Source organism: Haliotis asinina, chromosome 14, assembly GCF_037392515.1.
Source record: "Haliotis asinina isolate JCU_RB_2024 chromosome 14, JCU_Hal_asi_v2, whole genome shotgun sequence".
Taxonomy (NCBI): Eukaryota; Metazoa; Mollusca; class Gastropoda; order Lepetellida; family Haliotidae; genus Haliotis; species Haliotis asinina.
Genome location: NC_090293.1, coordinates 31,021,946 through 31,042,174, shown reverse-complemented (window position 1 = coordinate 31,042,174; position 20,229 = coordinate 31,021,946). Strand labels below are relative to the sequence as shown.

General features: G+C 38.0%; 2 protein-coding genes across 5 annotated transcripts in view; one reads left to right on the top strand and one right to left on the bottom strand.

The window, feature by feature from the left end:
* Nucleotides 1–782: 782 nt before the first annotated feature.
* On the bottom strand, nucleotides 783–18,294 carry LOC137261742 (transmembrane protein 183-like). Of its 2 annotated transcripts, none has more exons than XM_067799525.1 (5): nucleotides 18,112–18,294; nucleotides 14,595–14,687; nucleotides 8,856–8,987; nucleotides 8,356–8,566; nucleotides 783–5,927 (listed from the first exon to the last, which is right to left on the bottom strand). In XM_067799525.1, exons 1-5 carry the CDS (start codon nucleotides 18,170–18,172, stop codon nucleotides 5,345–5,347), a joined length of 1,080 nt encoding a protein of 359 aa, XP_067655626.1. In that variant the 5' UTR covers nucleotides 18,173–18,294; the 3' UTR covers nucleotides 783–5,344. The 2 variants fall into 2 exon arrangements, with proteins under 2 accessions (XP_067655626.1, XP_067655627.1); XM_067799526.1 differs by lacking the exon at nucleotides 18,112–18,294 and adding an exon at nucleotides 17,776–17,854.
* Nucleotides 18,295–18,334: 40 nt separating this feature from the next.
* LOC137261467 (liprin-alpha-1-like) overlaps nucleotides 18,335–20,229 on the top strand; it is a 129,376-nt gene continuing 127,481 nt past the window's right edge. For all 3 annotated transcript variants that reach the window (XM_067799218.1, XM_067799216.1, XM_067799217.1), the window contains exon 1: nucleotides 18,335–18,906. In XM_067799218.1, the coding sequence (XP_067655319.1) occupies nucleotides 18,667–18,906 (240 nt within the window). In that variant the 5' untranslated portion in view covers nucleotides 18,335–18,666. The remainder of the gene's footprint in view (nucleotides 18,907–20,229) is intronic.

The window sequence follows — 20,229 nt, the reverse complement described above, 5'->3', positions numbered from 1 at the left end:
ACACAAGTCAAATTATTTATTGTATTTCTATCGTGTTTGGTGAAGAGAAAATGCTTCATTGTTTAGATGTGGTGTCGGGGTCAACATGATGTTTCTTCTTGATTGGCAGCGGGGTAGCCTTGTGCTTAAAGCATTCACTTGTCATGCTGTAGACCCATGTTCGATCCCCCTCCTGGGTACGTGTGAAGCCTATTTCTGGTGGCCCTTACCGTGATAATGACGGAATATTGCTTAAAGCAGTGTAAGACCATACTCACATGCTGACACATTCTGAATTTAGAGATTGAAACATTTATAAAGATATTACCGGGTATGTTCCAAAGCAGGAGGTTTCAATCTAACCTTCCATGGAAAATAGAGGGGGACAATATGTTTGTGCTAGGTGCTCCATTACACTGACACGCCAAATTTATGTCTTTGAGACATATAAGGAAAACAGTCTGTAATTTTTAACTTCATGCATCAGTAAAATGCTCATTTCATAATTATGTCATAATTCGAGGATGAAAGCCTCAACTACACAGCCAGAAGAAGCCATCCACACTGGTGAACAAAGCATTTTACCTAATATCTCCTGACAACCTTGAACAGTATTTTAACTTTATTACTGTCACAGAAGAAGATACTTGTCACAAGAAATATTGCAGTAGTATCACAGTGTAGACTGTATGTGGGATGAAAGCCTCACCCAAGGCAGCCTGCCAAAGCCATCCACACTAATTCCTTCCCACTTGGCATTTGTATTTCCATGGACACTTGCTACAGTAAAAACAAAGATACTGTTTAACAATATGTCTTTTATTATCATGGGAACATCGTTGTTCTGTTGAACAAACAAAACAAACAAGTGACAGGTTAGTAACAGGCACTGAAATCACATTCTGTCTACACATAATTGGACGACATTTGTACCAGTTTCAGTTGACACTGTTCAGCTCACAAGCGGCCAACTCTGTGAATAATACACAATTGCTATAAAATAAAAACTGATGACTACTAAGGCTGCAACAATTCAATTCAATTCATTGAAAATCAAATCTGGCATCTTTGTTTCGATTGTCGATAACCACTGTAACTAATTCGATTTCTTACTGGAATATCCATTTTCATTGTTTCCACACATAAGAACATATTTTTTTATCCATCTTGAGCACCATTTCGAGCACTGAAATAAGGCAAAACACAATTGGCTGACACTGGGCTAATTATCCAGTGAGCACTGTCCTTAGCAGACCTCACCAAGTTGAAAACTGATTTCATGCTGAAAAGGCAGACTCAACTGAACTAGAAGTTTTTACTTGTATGAAGAATTGAATTGAAAATGATTGAATCGAGAGTCTGACATAAAAAATCAAATCTAATCGAAGTCTGGGTGAATCGTTGCAGGCCTAACGACTACAAGATGGCCATCATTATTTTGTTTCACATTTTTCTATCATGGAATAACATGTTGCTCAGCTTCAGTTTCAAGAACTCGATGTCTGCCTAATCAACTTAAGAGTTCAGTAATGACAAATTGTTTTGCATAATATTGTAATCCAGTTATCAGTATATTAATACTTATTGCAATTCACTGTAAGAAAAAGTGTAGGACAGACATACTGATTGGAGATGGAGACCCCATTTTCTTCCTGCTGCTCAACATGGTCACCAGCTGCCATTTTGTCATGACTGCAGGGGAGATAACAATGTGAGAGAAAATTCAAGATACAAAGTAATCGAATATTAATATACCTGTTACATTTTTTTAACCAATAAGACTGAACTGGGAAAGAACAATGCCATAAGTATCATTTGTAAAGTTAAATATGTTTTTAATTGTGGTAACGATTTGGATGATTACAAATACAATAACCATTACAAATTGTCATGATTTGTTAATGCATCCTAAACACCTGACCGCCCTATCCCCCTCACATTTTAAGAATGTATATAACGTACAGAAAGACATATATCTATAAAAGAGCAATATATTTCCATTTGGATTTTAATTAAGGTGTAAAAGTTGTACTATCTTTGGACTAGTTACCACCATTTTCACTATTATTACTATTTTAATTGTTATTTCAAGAACTTTAAAGTTCTTTGGTTTCATTATTAGCAAATGTACACATTCAAACAAGTTGTCGGAGAGAACTAATTACCAATTATAAAACATCAAAGGAATCTTCAATAGATTTATGGACTTGTTAAAAGGAACACATTATTCTCTTTCACTGAAGTATCAAATAGTCATTCCCATCCATATCAGCTTCTTGGTTTCTATGACAACCAGCAGGTTAATAAGGCTAAATGAACAGGAAATCACTCGATAGATTCACAATTCTTTTTAACTCAGTGCAGCTATGGTCCATAATGGTCCCTTGTGTCTGCAGAATGCACCAAGGAAACAATAAATGAACAACTCGATAAATCTTAAAAGTGTGTGTACATCATGCCCTGCTAATCCAGATAACACTATACGTATGAAGATCATGGCCACACAACGCCATGTTAAGATGTAGAATAACTGTTCATCCATACAATTCTGTCTTTAAGATAAACATTTAATCCGGGTAAAAGTATCTTGGAAGACATACAGTGACTCTTATTCCACATGATTCCATCTTTAAGATAAACACATGTACCTCTAAGACATACAGTGAATCTTATTCTAAATGAGTCTATCTTAAAGATAAACACTTAATCCAGATAACAGTGTCGTAAAGACATACAGTGACTTTTATGCCATATGACTATATCGCTAAGTTAAACACTAAACTCAGACAAATTACCAATAAGACATATAGTGACTCTTATTCCATAATTCAATCTTTAGATACACAATTCATCATTTGAATCCAGACAATAGTATCTTAAGGATGTACACTGACCCCTGTTAATCCAGAAACTATTCCCTCACACGTAATCTTCTGTTTAACATATAATCACACTGAGACATGTCTAAACAATACTTGACTAATGTGAAATGAAAAGAATAAAAACAAGATGAATACCCTGAATACTAGGGCTGCATTGATTCGGTTTGATTCAATGAAAATAGAATCTGACACCTTAGTTTTGATAACCATTATTTGATTTAATATTTGAAAATCTATTTAAATTATTTCCACACACTTGACTTTTGAAATTTTTACTTTAATAAACGTTTATGGTCCTGAGCAAAGGGTCAAGAAAGTGAGAGTGTTGTCCTGTATTTAGAGGTCATATTATTTTTGTTTGAGAACGGTTGCATCATTCTTATTTCCTTGTTAAATCTTGGAATAAATTTTCAGTGTGATATGTTTTGTTTCATAAACTACGAAGGTTAAATGAAATCTGATGTTTTAATTTAATGAAGAATATAAAATGATTAACAATGAGGGTCCAATTACTGAAAACCGAACCAAATCGAATGGAGGTCTAGGTGAATCGATGCAGCCCTTATGAAAACAGAGAAATATGTTAATGCTTCAGATTTCACAGGAAAATAATACCAAAACCATATTAATCCAATAAAGACTTGCCACCACTTTAAGGCAAAATCATTACATGAACTAAGACTCTATCCTAATACTTCCTATGTTTTTTATTAACACAAAAGTTTCTCAAAACGTATAACTTTAATCATAGTCCAAGTACTCCGCTTTAACATTTATCTTCAACTTACTTCCAAAATGACAGAGATTAATGATGACAAAAGAGAGATTAGCACAACCCATACATAAATTACCTAATTTAAAAACAATTTAATTTAATACAGTGAGTATATGTCAAAATCTAATAATAAAACTAAAGCATCACAACTGGTATGTATACTATTAAAACCATTAAGAACCACCTGATTCTTTCATATTACTAAAGTTGAGTCTGTTCATAACTTTTAATGAGTAATATATTATATATTATCGGAATTGCACACATACTTTTATGATGTACGTTTGAGCAAAGAAAAACAAACATAAGATTCCAGAAAAAAGAAAATCACACATAAAGTACAAAAATATTTTTAGACCATTTTTCTTAAATAAGTGTAAATTGATATGCCTGAAGATATAAACCTTATCCCAAAGGTGGATTCAACAGATCATTGGATCATAGTGGAAACTTGTCACACAGGCTTCAAAATCGTTTTAACTTCTTTTTGTTCCATAAATGACTGCTAAGACAAATATTTGAAAAAAAAACACTTTTGTGGTGATTTTCATGAACAGTAAAGAGGGATTTGACTCACAAAATGTGGCCTCCCCTTAGAGTGTTAATCAAATCTATTTTATGGCTCATACCCACTCAAATGGACATAAAGCATATCAATATTTTCAGGCTACTATAAAGTGCAGCTCTGAAAACAAAATCCTGTCAATCATAAATATGTTTTTAGTTTGTATTGTTTGATTCAGTAGAGTTTGAAAGAATAATGACAAGGTTCAGACATCAACTACAAATATGCTGATTACATGAACAGGAAAAGATATTTTATCTTAAAACAAACTCAGTTCCTTTCTAGAAACGAGTCAACAAACAATCAAACAATTTATAGTTTGAACAGTTCAAGGCTATGACTTATTCAGTAAAATGCCTTTATCTAAGTCATGACCATCAAACAAAAATTACTAAACATAACATCTAATCTGACTACTACAGCTTTACATTTGTTTCCTGTTCCATTTTTCTACACTTTAAATTTCTATTCAAAACGTTAACAGATTTCTGTTTAATTCATTAATTGGAACTAAATAGTTAAAAAAAACCTATATTAATATGTAAATGTATTACCTTATGAGCAAGGACTTGAACCATGACAAATGTTCTGTAACTTACCATTATAAACAGCATCAGTTACCATAGTAACCGGGTGAAACAGAACACAACGCTGATATATATAACAGTAAAGATAACATTTAACAAAAAAAATAACATTAACATGGCCTGTTCTGATAAAAACTACGATCCCTCAAAATCCACTACTTCTAAAAAGGTATGTAAAAAACCTGAACTCATAACGCTGAAGGGGTCTTTGTTGGCAAAGGCACTACAGATATGTATCCTAAACAAAGTGAAAATACAGAAAGGTACCTATTATCCTGAACGGCAAATGACTCCATATTCCTCAATCTACAAAGAGAAAATATGTAGCTGCGCCTGTTCACCTAATGGCCAATGGTATTGTGATCGCAAAACATCAGTAGATGCTGATTTCTTATATAATGCAATCAAATGCATCTTATACAACAGAATGTCAGCACAATGTGAAATGGACTCATCCAAGGATACGTTTCTGCATTCTGATTTTTGGCTAGGGAACATGTCTGTAGTACCAATGGCAACAACTACCCCTTAAGTCTCAGTAACCATGGCAACAAGGTCAACAGGTGAAGGGATACTTTGGATCCCACCAAGGTAAAACTCGGATGTTCACTACAGGGTCAAGGTCAACGATCATCTCGGCTGAGTTAGAGTTACCTCCCTGTAAGTTGGTGTCAAACAGCATGCGAAGTCGGTAGTACCTCATCTGTGCACTGATAGTGAGGTATACCTTGCTTAAAACCAACCCCATCACCATTGGAATGGACACGAAGTTTTGAACTGTAACCTGCAGGATTCGACATCCATCTTCGGTGTTGTAAAAGAGATCATTGTAGCCTGGAAGCAAGTCATTTTTCGTTGCCATCTTTGTTGGTAGGAATGGTCGGGTCGAAGGCTGCCCCTTGGTGAACTTGAAGCAGAAGTTCCACATGTTTTTAACAGGCTGGTGCCAAGATAAGTGACAGCGCTGTCCCTGAAGCTGGTGTGGTTCATTTTCAAAAGGTACAAGGGGTGTGGTCCTGTCAGCCAGAGGTCGATAGAGGTAGAACATGCTTCGGATCACTCGTGCTCGTAATCCGCGGATACGTTCAATGTTGGATGGTTGAAGATCATCAGGCAACTTCACAGACTTTTCAAAATACCTGCAAGATGACACAATTTATGTTCATTATCACCTGCTATTGATGTAAGTGAGTGACTGATCTATAACTTTACAGTCTGCAATATTCCAGCCATGGCACGGAGACCATTAAATGATCGACTAGGAAAATCTCTAAAATGATGGATAGTGATACATATGGTGATAGCTTCTAATTGGTGTAAGTGAATGACTATTCTCAGCTATTTACAGCTAGCTAGCCCAACAGTCTGGAGCAAATTGTAGACATTCCAAACATTTAACATTTTGAAGTTACCAGCCCTGATGTCTGCCTGGGTTTTTGGCTTATTACATACACTGCTATTCTACAACTTTGCAGGCAGCAATATTCAGCCTTGACATGGAGGTCAATAAATGATTCACAGGGAGAAATCTCTCAAAGCATGAGAGTCACAGTGACACACGATAAACATACTACGATTTACCCTTACATTACAACAGAGGCCTGAGCAAATTGGCTTTCAGGAATTTTCTCTTTCATGGTATCCTACCTAAGGGACACAACTCTGGACAAATTTGACAGAGCATAACTAAATAAACAGTTTGACATAGTCACTCCCGACCCAAAAATATTTAAATATCTGTTTAGTATTTAATGCCACCCTCAGTAGTACTCAAATGTCCTCTGTATATAATCAAATCTGATGCAGCAATCTTGCAGTTCACATACTGAAAATTATTTCACTTGATAGAGGTACTTCTAATCTCAACCCTAACCTGTAACTATAAGACTTGAGTCTTCCTTTATTACCAGGATATGAAACTCTCCAATATTTCAGCTTGACTAAAGAGCTGGTTAGCTGTAAAATTTGCCAGCCTAGAATAAAACGTACCTGCCAACAAAATATCTTCAAATACATGCCTAAATTTCAACCCACCTGTCAGGCAGGTGAATTTGAAAATCCGGCAGTCAGTGTTGAAAATAACCTGTCCTGGGCAGTTGGCCAAACTGGTATTTTGTTTGCTGCTATTACTCACAGGTATGAAATTATTTCCACTTAACCTTACACATATTTTAAGGTTGGTTTGTTATATTAAGGTTATTTGAAGCTATACTCAGCAACAGTCCAGACGGTCTATTACCAAACAAGTATGGGACAGACAATTCAATGATCAGCAGCATGAGCATTGATCTCCCTAGTTGACATGTGAACCAAGTTAGCAAGGTTGACCACCTGATCCCATCAGTTGCCTTTTTCGACAACCCTGAGTGTTTCACCTGTCTTGGCAGATTACCTACAGTGACTTGAAAATATCATGTGTTCCCAAGGATTGACTTGGGCGGCAACATTGCGATTTTCTCATTTAAATTCCTATAAAATCGCACTAAAATTTATCTGCAGCGATTTAAAATTGCATCCTGCTCACCTGTATGATTAGAAATAATGAAGTGTTTAAATCTATTTTATTGAGAAGGGTTTTGTCATTATTTTGTTCTGTCTAACATATTCCTTTTGCTTTGTAACTATTTTAGATCTTTGAAACATAACTTCATGTATGGAAATTCGAATGTAGTTACATAGGTTTCTACAAAACGAGCTGCACTGCAGGGGTATGATAAACACTGAACCTCGCATTATTGTGTTGTTTATGCACTGTGCGACACTGTACAGAGTTCGCGTTCGGACACCTACCAAAAAGCATCTGCTAACAAGACCATCCCATTCGATACCTAAGTTTTTAAAGACTACAAATGAAAATGAAGAAACAGCTGAAATCATTGACCTTGATGAAAACCAGAAAACAGACACCAAAGGTGATGCTAGTAGTTTTAATTTATTACAATTCATGTTGCTAAAATACACATGACAATGTCCTATTTGTCATTTATTCCTGTTCTTACAAACGATCACAAACAGTTAAATCTCATAGGATTTGCAAAAATCTCATGTTTTTGGTCCCATGTAAGACTTTAGCTCATAACTTTTCTCAGCCAGGTTTATCCCTGCGTTCCTTAAACTTCTTTAAAGAAGTAGACCCATGAAGGACCCATTTAGAACTGATCTTCAGTAACCCATGCTTATCATACAAGGCGTCTAACTGAATCAGGTTGTCTGACTCGATAACTTACTTAAGACATGTCACTGTATCCCAATTGCTCAGATTGATGCTCAGGCTATTGATCACTGGACTGTCTCGTCCAAACACGATTATTTACTGGAAACTGCTGCGTAGGGCATGAAACTAAACTTATACACTCAAAAGGAGTACATTCAGACATCCAAACAATCTTATATCTTTGGAGAAAACAACTTTCAGATTTTAAGACAATTCAGAGTAGCCTTGACAACTTCACTAGTTCACCTTTATTTTAACAACAAAGTAGTCTTTAGCATAATGAACAATGCATCTTTCGAATATGGTATCAATCTTGTTAATGTTCATGTCAGTGAAATGTTTCAAATCCATACCTGAGATACATATTCCTCCAGAAAGCACTGGAATATACGAGGCAACAGGCAGTGCGACAAATGCCAGCAAAGCGCCCCACATCTTCTGGATGGACGTGCAAACTGAGCTGGTACCACAAATCATAAGGATAAACTAAACCTTTTTCATCTCCTTCAGACTGTGATTTCGTCTTGCGGCGTCGGCGCCTTGTCTCAACAACTTCACATTCACCTGAAGAAACATCATTTAGAAGTAGGAAAGCTAAGGAGGAGTTAGTTGAATTAATTAAATTAACATATTTCAAACAAAGACTTGATACCTGTAAATTTCAGTTTTAAAATCTACTGATTTCAAATCAGTCTGAAACCTCTTCAAATGGGATCACTTTCTGTCCGTCTCATCAACTCTTTGGTAACGCCAAATAAAATTAATTCTTTGGTTTGTATAAAGGAAACTATTGAAGCTATGACAGTAGCACAATAGCCTATGAGTGGACCCCTGGTATGTCTGCATGTATTACCATTTTCTTCCACAGTTTGGTCCTTGTCATCCTCTGTGCCAATGTGGAAGTCCTCCAAGTCCTTCTCAAACCAGCTCAGGTCCTCCCCTACAGTGGCCAGGGATCCTGCGGGCTCCTTCATGAGTTGCCGCACTGTAACACAATCACTGAGTTCCAAACATCCATCACCACATCAGTCATGAGATGTTTGTATCAATATGCCTGTAATGCTTCAAGAGTGAGGGAGTGAGCGAGTGAGCGAGCGAGCGAGCGAGGGAGGGTGCGAGCATTTTACACCATTTTCTGCAGTATTCCAGCAATATCACTGTTTGGGACTTCAAATATTGTACCCATGTTGGGAATTGAACCCAGGTCTTCAGCTTGATGGTGGAACACTTTAACCATTTGCCTACTGCCACTACCACCCAAAATGGAAGAGGGTTGTTAGGTCTTGATCTATGGTATTGAATCTAAGGACAACTGGAACCTGCATATAGTAACATATGTACTCATCAAACGAACCCTTTGTTTCACTTTGAAAAAAACTACGTACATATATTACTATGTGTAGCCATTTAAGCCTTCATTTCTCTGTCTACAGGTCCTAGTTTATGATGTCTGGACAGTGGTGGACCTTTCAAGGTAAATGGCAACTGTAACCAGGGTTAAACTAAATAGCGCCTTCTAGCAAGGATAAGGATTAAACAGTACCATCTCAACAAGATTAAGAGTGTGTAGCTCTCTATATAGAAGATTAAAAATAACAGCATAACCTTAACGGGATTAAGTGAAAGTAACACTTCCAAACAGGTTTATGGGTTCACATCACCTCATACCTGACATCATCATTGAAAGGTCTCAAGAGGGCATGAGTACATCCCTTCCATTAATGAGATTTTGAGGTGCTAGGTAATTTTTTTGCATGACAGCCATTTTTGCCTGTCGAACAACTTGCAAACTCTATCACAAACGATGGTACTTTATGTGGTGTTGTTGTGGTTGCTGGTTGCACCTTGCATTCTTTTTAGTGCTGTTCAGATGATAAAAGATAATCGAAAATAGATTGAAAGGAGGATTAGAAATAGTTGTTTGCAAAAACAAGTTGATTGTAAGAAAAATGTAATTTTCTGAATAAATTTGATATTTTAAACTTATCCTGACTATGCTTATTTCCTCCCTTTTATCTGAAGATCGTGGAACACTTGAAATCCTTTGAGTTCGCATCTAATTAAAAGTGGACATGCAATACACTCACCCACAAGAGCTCTCCCTTTCCCGCCAGTACAGTCACATGGCCAACCATGCTTGTCACTATCTCCGAAAATTACTGTGAATTCAGTGTGCCTGAGAGGAGTGGTTGGGAGGGCTTGACGCCATGAGATAAGTATCAAATATTGATTTTATTCAGAAAATTACATATTTACATAGTTTTCCTTATCCTGACTCATGCTTATTAATAAAGAATCCGACAGAAAGAGATGTGGCTCAGGCTATGCTGGATTCTGTTGACTGCCATATAAGTATGTCCAGTAATCCCCCACTCTTCAGGAACTATAACCTCGGTAGTTCAGTCCTGTCCTTCAGGAAAATATTCATCTGTGATCACATTCAGTAGAACTTGTCTTTTCATGAAGCATTCACTGACTGGAATGTGATGCTATCTAGATCAGCTAGGTCCAGCAAGTGTCTAATGCATCTGTATGTAATGATTTCTATCAGACCTTCTTTATGTACAAGTATCTTCATTACACGTACAGGGTCATAATCACTCATGCTAGCCTGTTCAAGACATGCACATGGACTCTCAACCTGCTTCTGTAATGAGGATGTTGGGACTGAAATCTCGACGATATGCCATGAAGATGTGCCATTCTTTGTCTTCATATCGACAACACTGATAGTTGTGAGCGAGTTGTCAGCCATGTGAAGTGTATTTATAGCTGGCTGGCTGTCATCTGTTGCTGCAAGGCTCCAGATAAACAACACTGAAACTGTTAGAAGACCTCTATGCCTCATGAAGACAATCGAATGACGATGCAGGCTGCTGTCTCGGTTGTAAATAAAGTCTTTCTAACATTGGAAGGGTTATTTACATCTGTAGATGACTTCCTGACATGAGTTGTCTCTCGAGGAATCCAGATGTGACATCAGTCCAAGTAAACTTATCGTCAGTGCTTTTCGTTACACTCTACCATCGAGTCTAACGAACCCTTATGGGAGGTCGTGTCAGGTAACCTTTGAGATTGACCAATTAGAACACAGCTTACCAAATCGCGAAAGTGGACATTCGCACATACATTTTGAACTTTTTATCTCGAAAACGTTCCTACCCGAACGATTCCTAATGCTATTTAGCGTACGCTTGCTTCCGGGTGATGCACACAGCGCACGTTACAACCATGACAACGGCGAGTAAACAGTCCCTGAAAATAGTGTTTTCAGCAATATTCAATAATGTCATCTTACGGAAATATTAGCTAATGGTAACCATGTCAACAGAACCCCCAAAGCGTATATACTGCGGGTCAAATAACTGTGTTATATACAGAGTTTTGTTTGTGGAGAGATCTGTCGGTAACCTGAATATTTTGAAAGTCCCTCCGATCCCTAAATAGTAGCCGTTGTTTGATTGGTTAAATCTATTTAACCGTCTCGCATTTGATTGGACGGTTATAAGTCGCTCAAAGGTTACCTGACGCGACCTTCTACTAGGTTTTGTTAGACTCGGTGGTGGAGTGTAACGAAATACACTGAGACTAAGTTTACTTAGACTGGATGTGACATCACCAGTATTGCAGCTGACTGATCATCATGAAATCTTGTGTAGTCTGAGATTTCCTCACTAACATTCGGTGCTTGTCTTTAACTTCCCTGTTCGGTTTGTCCCGGAGACACGAGTAAGCATGAGTACAGATGACTGAGTAGAAGCGTGCGAAACCTTCCGCTGCATAATACTGACGTAGGTAAACTGTCCTCCTGGTAGGTGTGTTGGGTGTTCTTCAACTGAACATAATACCATCATTATCTTGTACAGATGCTGCACCTTGGTACAGGTTGACAGGTTCAATGAAGTGTTGTAAATAAATAATCAAGCCGTATTGTGCTACAGGATATCCTTCTCTATTCTTCCGCGAATGAATATGCAAGTGATCTAAAAGTTTGTTGAACATTGTCCCTCTGTCAAACGTCGGAGTGTCTGCAAGCATCCCTGTGAGCTTGTCATTCTGTGAGTCCTTCCATGCAGGCCTGCATGTGAAGTCCACATCCTCCGAAAATGACAAACGACAACCATTTGTGACAATTGGCAGATGTAGTCGGTGAATTCTTGCAGCTGTAGCGGATAATAAGCGTGCATGCAGTTGCCAAGTTGATGCAGGGTACGCCATCCAGACTCTCTGAAGATTGTTGTGTTGTTGCAGACGCAGTAGATGGAGGTCCAGCAGAGGCTGAATGTTGAGCTGTCTTGTTGATGCTCTGTATCTCAGGGAGTATGAGCAAAGGTTCGTCATAAGCAACTCGTTCATTGAGTGGGACGATGTCGTCGCTGAAGGACTTTGCAAAAGAGCTGGTCCGTTGTTTCAGTGATGATCTAGTAGTTGACGACTGTCTTTGAGGACGTAGATGACTTCAACTTCTTGGTTGAGACGACATCAATTCTGACGACCTCTTCTGGGGCTTGGATGTAAACCTGCACATGAAGTCCTCATCTGATGACTGCCACCACGTCTCTGACAATCGGTGGATGTATTCTGTGAATCCTTGCGACAGTAGCGGGAAACATTAATGCATGAGATACGTCGTCAAAACTGTCGAAGTGTCACACAGGGCGACTGAAGTAGATGACGACTTACGCTTCCACTCCGCTTCAGGTTCATCATGTGAGTGGTGAATTATTGGATGAAGAGGTCAGTGTCGAACAGAGGTGGTGTCTGTAGATTCGCAAATGATGCATCTGACGAGTTGATTGTTGATGCCATGGATGTCTGCGTCGAAAGTAGATTCTCTGAAGAATGCAGCGTAGCAGCCGAAGTAGATGTTGAAAGACTAGCAGACAATGAATGATGAGCTGACTTGCTGAACGATGAGCTACTTGCTGACAATCTGCATCCCTGTGAGTAGGTCGAAAGTTTGTTCGTAGACATCATGTTCGTTGTGTGGGATGATGTCATCGCTGAAAGACCTTGAATATGAGCTGGTCCAATGTTTCAGCGATGACTTCAACGTTGAAGACTCAGTCTTGATGGAAGAAGACTACTTCAACTTCTGAGGTTGAGACGACATCACTTTTGACGACAACTTCTTGGACTTCTCCAAGGTGTCAGGACCCTGCCCGTGGGTTGTGTCTCACATTTCACTATAAACATGAATAGTCTACCTATGGTTACTTGATGCAATATCAACCGAATTACCAGACATGACTTGTGAGAGTCTCTGTACAGAATATAAGTATAAACCAAATTCTGAATCAGTTAAATTCTTACAATTCGCAGTGAACTGTACATGAAGAACATAATACGTGCGGATCAACCGCAGACACCCGTTGCTTACAATGGGAGCATGATTTCATCAACCATGAACATGATCTCGGATGATGGCAAAGTGTCCAATTATATCAAAAATCACAAAGTTTAAACAATAAATTCTACCAAAATCCAAATACGTCTAAATTTGGATAAAGGAACAAAATATCACAAAAACTTAGCTGTCGTATCGGAACCCCAAACGCCTCCCACCGTCCATGTCAGGCAGTGAAGGAGAGAGTGACAAGCATGAATGGTCATGAGACCGTACTGGCGGGAAAGGGAGGCTTCCGGTGGGTGAGTGTATTGTACGTCCACTTCAAGGAAAAGGGAACTTCAAGGGATTTCAAGTGTTCCACGATCTTCATATAGAGGGAGGAGATAAGCATAATAAGCATGAGTTAGGATAAGGAAAAATACATATTTTCAATTAACCAGAATTTTGTTGTTTCAGTGCAAATCACTTGAATGAAGAAAAGTTACCATTTGATTTGATGAGTATTCATGAACTAACATGTGCACAAAAGTGTGAACCTGTGCACATTATAAAATGTGAACCATTTTCATTGCACTCAGTAATGGTTAATATTTTACAGTCTGTTTACAGTGAAAACGTACCAATGAGTTTTAATACAAATGAATGCTTTAAAAAATCTGTCTAAAATGAAAATTAGTTTGGTGATACGGCCCCTTCTCAGCATATCCCTATACAATCAGATGTTACCCAAAGAGCATGTGCCACACACCTTGCGACATTGTTGATTCCAGTACTTGCCAGTACTCCTTTGTGAAAATGTTGTTGCAAGAAACTTTTTATAATAGTTTCATTAGTAAAATCTTTATACACGTATTTGACATCATGTTCAGAAATTAGTTGTCAGATATCATTATTAACTGAGTGAATTTAAGTTGGATACCTTTGTTGTTTGAAAATAACCCGTAAAAAACTGTGTTCCAAAGGTAAGGTTGACGGACTATAGTCTTGGACAAATGGCACTTGTGACAACAACAAGACTGTGGGTGAAAACAACAATGCCACACTAGAATTTTGCTTGTCTCAGACCTACAGACAAAAGATTATGTCTATCCATGACAGAATCTACAAAAAAGTGCCAAAACACATCCACACACATTGAAACTCAAAGTCAGAACTATGTTTTGCTATCTGAGGAGGCAAAGTGTATGTATACTTGTCAAAAACATGATAACATACACATGCTGAAACAAAACATAAATATACCTTCTTTTTCAATAGCCCTGGCAGCTCCTTTCTTGACTCGGTACGTCGACCCTCCTCCCTTGTCAGCATTTGCATAATCGTTCAGTGTCACATCTACAAATGAACAAAAAGTAATTAGGCCTGAGTGGACTGGGACAAGCAGGGGTGTTGGGGGTCATATTTCTTATAATGTACTCAAGGCCTCCTGGCCCTGAAATGCAACAAACTTCTGTATGTCTGTAAATCAGGCCCCCCTAAGTAATTGAAGGAATTACAGCAAATTTGAAGGAATTGCATCTCAAATGTAAACAAATGCAGCCCACTCGCGAAACAATTGCAGCGATATCGGTAATTTAGCGGTAATAACAGAAACACATCGGCCCTATCGGAAGCAATGTCGGTAATACTGGAAACACGCTCGGCCATCTTCGGAGATTTTTCGGTCGCGAGCGGAAACTCACGCAGCAAAACATGGCGTCGTTGGAAGAAGCACCCGTCTCGGTGAGTTTTGTTTTTAGTTCCTACCATTACATTTTTATACTTATCCATCTTTGACCACCCGTGTTGAATGCGTCTAGGTATGAGGTGTTGTCGGGGCAATAGCTTATGTTTTTAGGAAAAGATAGTCACTCTAGGAGAGTGTCACAAGTCATGCCCCTGGAGATTGTTTATATCTGAACAACGAAGTTGTGCCGATGATTACGAACATCATGAACGTGCGCCATGAAGAAGTTTATGAGCCATAATGTTTCTTGCCATGAAGCGCAATTGACAAGTTTAAACGCATTTTACAAAACAAAATGATGTTATATCTAGCGCACGTTCGTAATCATCAGCACGACTTCGATGTTCAGATGTAAACAATCTCCAGGGGCATGACTTGTGACACTCTCCTAGAGTGACTATCTTTTCCTAAAAACATAAGCTATTGCCCCGACAACACCTCATACCTAGACGCATTCAACACGGGTGGTCAAAGATGGATAAGTATAAAAATGTAATAGTAGGAACTCAAAACAAAACTCACCGAGACGGGTGCTTCTTCCAACGACGCCATGTTTTGCTGCGTGAGTTTCCACTCGCGACCGAAAAATCTCCGAAGATGGCTGGGCGTGTTTCCAGTATTACCGACATTGCTTCCGATAGGGCCGATGTGTTTCTGTTATTACCGCTAAATTACCGATATCGCTGCAATTGTTTCGCGAGTGGGCTGCGTTTGTTTACATTTGAGATGCAATTTCTTCAAATTTGCTGTAATTCCTTCAATTACTTAGGGGGGCCTGTAAATGGGCCAGAATATCTGTTGTCTTAAATCCAGCACACTATAAAACCAAAAGTATGGTCAGGAGGGTTCTTTAAAATCTCCATTTCTTAAAATTCATAGTAGTAACAAAGATACCATTCATCTGCGGCGTTTCCCATGTCAGTGGTTACAAAATTTGGTTTTAACATAGCCATTAATCCTTGTTGACAATGTCACTTGTTACCTTAATGTCACAAAATACATTGTAATACCTTGTGAAGAAAAAAAGACCCCAGTATATTAGTCTTGTTACAATTCACTCACATATTTAAGGAATAGAACTACAGAACAGAATTGGATTCATTATCCTTGGTCACTGGAATCTAGTACTTACAAAAATTTTAAGATAAGTGTTTTCACTTGTGACTAGTTTCTTTTTTTATCTATAGACTGTTTGCAGAGAAAACGTACCAATGAATTTCACTTTTAAAAGAAAGGTAACCAAACTACAAGTGAAATTAAAATTGCAATTCCTCATACTTTTACCTTGCCAATCATAGACTCAAATCATTATTATTTGTTTGTATTACAAGGGAGTAAGCACAGTAGTTGGAACAATGAATCACAAGCATGTGCCTTACGTGATGAGCGTTAATTTAGACCAGCCCTACATGTTTCAGTGTTTCATTTAATGTGCATACAAACAGATAAAGTGATTTGAAATTATGATCATTTGTTTCACAACATTTATCCTAAGCTGAATAAAATTCTGATACCTAAATGTTCAGTTGGCAAGGTAAAATTATGAGGATTGGCTATCTTAATTTCGCTATTTTCAGTTTACTTGTTTAAGTGAAATGAATTGGTACATTTTCACTGCGCACAGACTATAAGTGAGATTAACAAAAGTGATATATCCAGTCCACTCAGCAGTTTATTGGGTACCTACCAGCCATTTTGTTTAGTGTCACGTCATCCTAACGCTAAACCCTAAACCTACACTTAAACCTTACCCTAATCAAAAGGAAACTCAGTCACTTTCAAACATGGCTGAATGTATCTGGTATTCTGTAGTCTTTACCATGTTTACAGTACTGTCATCAGGTTACTGTAAATGTATTAAATATCGCGCAGGTTTTATTTTCGCGCAAAATATTTTGCCGCAAAAAATTGTACACAGCGAAATAAACCTTTCATTCGTTAACTATACACATGCTTGCCTCTGTGTTGTTGCCATAACACATCAAGTTTGAGGAACAGAATCTATGGGAATGTTAAAATGGCGACTGATAGAATTAAAAAGAATCAAACTTACTGTCGCTGTAATGGATTTCCCATATCGCACACCGAAAATAATTAATGATCCCATTCCTATAGAAGAATTATGAATTATAGTAAAACCAGTAATGTGTGTTGAGGCCACCATTGAAATTGGTCACATGTTCTATTTGACCTATCACAGAGAGAGATGGTTTGATACAAAACGGATCACCCTGAAAAAACTTGGAAAGAAATAATACAGCAGCACTTTATTTATTCATTAAAACTTTATAGAAGTTCATTGGTACTCGTAACTGATAATCAACTAACACATCAGCACATTCTCAACCACTCGGATGTTTGAAATCACAACTTCATACACAATAGCAGTTCATTTACTTGTACTTGATAGTCAATTAGCCACATTCGCAATGCAATCATCAAATTGTCAGAATTCGGCACATAAGACTGATGTGTTTTTCAGCGCATTATATAGTATGCCATCACAATGTGTCACTTCCTAAGTTCTCAATACCTCCGTGAGTAACCATACAATTGTATATATCGGACTAGCGATTCAAAGGCGACAGTATAGTTTTGAAGCATTGTAACATACTTATAAGCTGGTAAACAACTAACAAGTGATGAAAATGTCAAATTTTACAAATTAAGTTATGAAAGTAATGTTAATTAAATTACTTTTAGAAAACATAAGCGGAATCGCTGACTTCGTCCGTCATTTCACCGAAACACGGGACTGTTGTGAAATATTGACGTAAGCACATCTGACGACGTGACCCGAAAGGTCATGTTGACATTTTTGACAATGTGACAGATGCCATTTACAATTAAATTATGTGATGGTTGGCATCTGGTAATAAAGGCTAATATCATTACATGGAAAATTATAGTATTATATATAGCACAGGAAACGCGGCAAAAAGTAGGAAATAGATAACTGCTTCTGGATGTTTATGGTGTCAATTTGCTGCTATGTGCAACCCGGCGACTTTCACGTCTGGAGGTAAATCTTACCACTAAATGTGCTGTAAACCGCTTTCTTTTGCAGCCGCCCTTTTCTACCCACCCTAGGCATGATGCTGCATTGCTGTCACCAAAATTATGCGTCATTTTTGGTGTTTCCTTGGAAGAAAATATAGAGAGAGGAAAGAAAAATTCTTGGAGGCCCGGGCGCCATATTGACAAGTGCCCGTCAGCGTCACCTGGTGGATGTTCAAATAATTACCTCCCTTTACACAGAATTATGGGTATGACACACTTTTCCCAGAAGAAAATGGCTCCTCTTGTGAATGGGTTAGAATGATGAGGAGCTGTTTGACAGGTGATTTTCCAGACTTTGTACGGATTTCATAGCAACCAGATGAAGCGGAGGAGACATTTAAATAGTTAATTTGGAGACTGTGTCGATTTTACAATGATCGAACAAACCGGTGGCGAGAAATCGCTCGCCGAAACCTCATGAGTAGCCGACTTCTGAAGTGAAGACATTTACTCATGTAGTCTTAGTGCTTTTACTGTACGTTCTGTGTAGCCAGTTTTATGGCATAATTCTACTCTAAGGCCTTCAAGATGATGTGCGACGTGATGCCCACCATCGCCGAGGACGGCTCCAATGATCGGGAGTCGCAAGGCTCGGGAGATGACTCCAATTTTGAGCAATTGATGGTGAACATGTTGGATGAGCGAGATAAATTGATGGAGAGTTTGCGTGAAGCGCAAGATCAAGTTGCTTTGACACAGGGCAAACTTCATGAGGTGGAGAAGGAACGTGATAGTTTAACGAGACAGGTGCAACAAACTCAACCGCAGGTAAGTTGCAACAATTTTCATATACCGGCTTGGTTGTACACGCCGGTCGAATCTTCGATGATCTTACTGGATTAGTGCATTCTCAGTCGTTCAGCGGCCATCTTGTATAAATTATGACCCCACTCATTCTGAAAATCGTCCTTCCTACGCCCCACCCCCACATCAGGAATATTTTGACACTTGCTTTTCATTTATTTTGATAAATGCAGTCTAGATCCGAAGAACTGCACAACACATGCTATGAGACGAGTAGCAGGGACTATGTCCCTTTAGTGATGTCATCCGGTCTCGTTCTGGGGGATACAGTCAATATTCTTCTAGTTCTTCATAGCTAAATTTTGCATCTAGCTCACAAGTAGTAGTATCACTCATTCCTGACATGATTCAGTCAACCTGCTCATCATGACTAATACTGCAGTCTACATCCAGAAATCTCATGTTAATCTATTGATTATTTATGTATGAAACATCCACTCCGTCTGATTCTCTTTACCATTTCCTTGCATTATGAATGGAGGAACCATTTGGAATTGGTCTGTCACAATTTCATTCAATTTTAGCATAAACTGATGCATCAGGAAGAGATTTTTATATGATTGGCTGCATTCATAATAAAATATGATAAACAGAAATAGTTAATCAACATGTGAGCTAAATGCTTTTCTTGACTTTCACTTATTACATAATAAATCTAAAAATAGCAATAATAAATAAACATGGGCATCTAAGTATAAAGATGCTGTCAATATTTGAGGCTTAGATCCTAGCTCAGGGTAAATGAGTAATCCCCTCTAGTCTGAAAACCTCAGATTCAACACCCATGTGATCCAATGACATAGTGTAGATTATGTTTGCTGTGATTGATCTTACATTTCATTATTCATACATTTAATTAGCAAGTATGACTCATTTACATATAAGCCAAATGAAAAGGAAGACCTACAAGATAGGAGACTGGCTGTTCAGCATGACTGTTCAGCATGACTGAACAACACATACCAATACATTGATGAGACTAATTAATTGGGCTAATTGGTGCTGATTGCTCAACAAGTGTGTACATTTTGACCCGAATAAACATTCTTGCTTCCTAGTGACACAGGTGTATTTGAAGTTTCAGTAATATATACATACAGGATACACACATTATATATCAGATTTCAAGAAATGATTTAGGCATTTCTCTTAGCATGTAAAAAAAGACATTGCTTTGTTGGAAATCTGTTACAACTGAAGCTGTGAGGATTCTCTGATTACATGTTGAATATTGCTGTTGACAAATTGTATAAATTGTATTAAATTATAGCAGAAAACATAACTTTT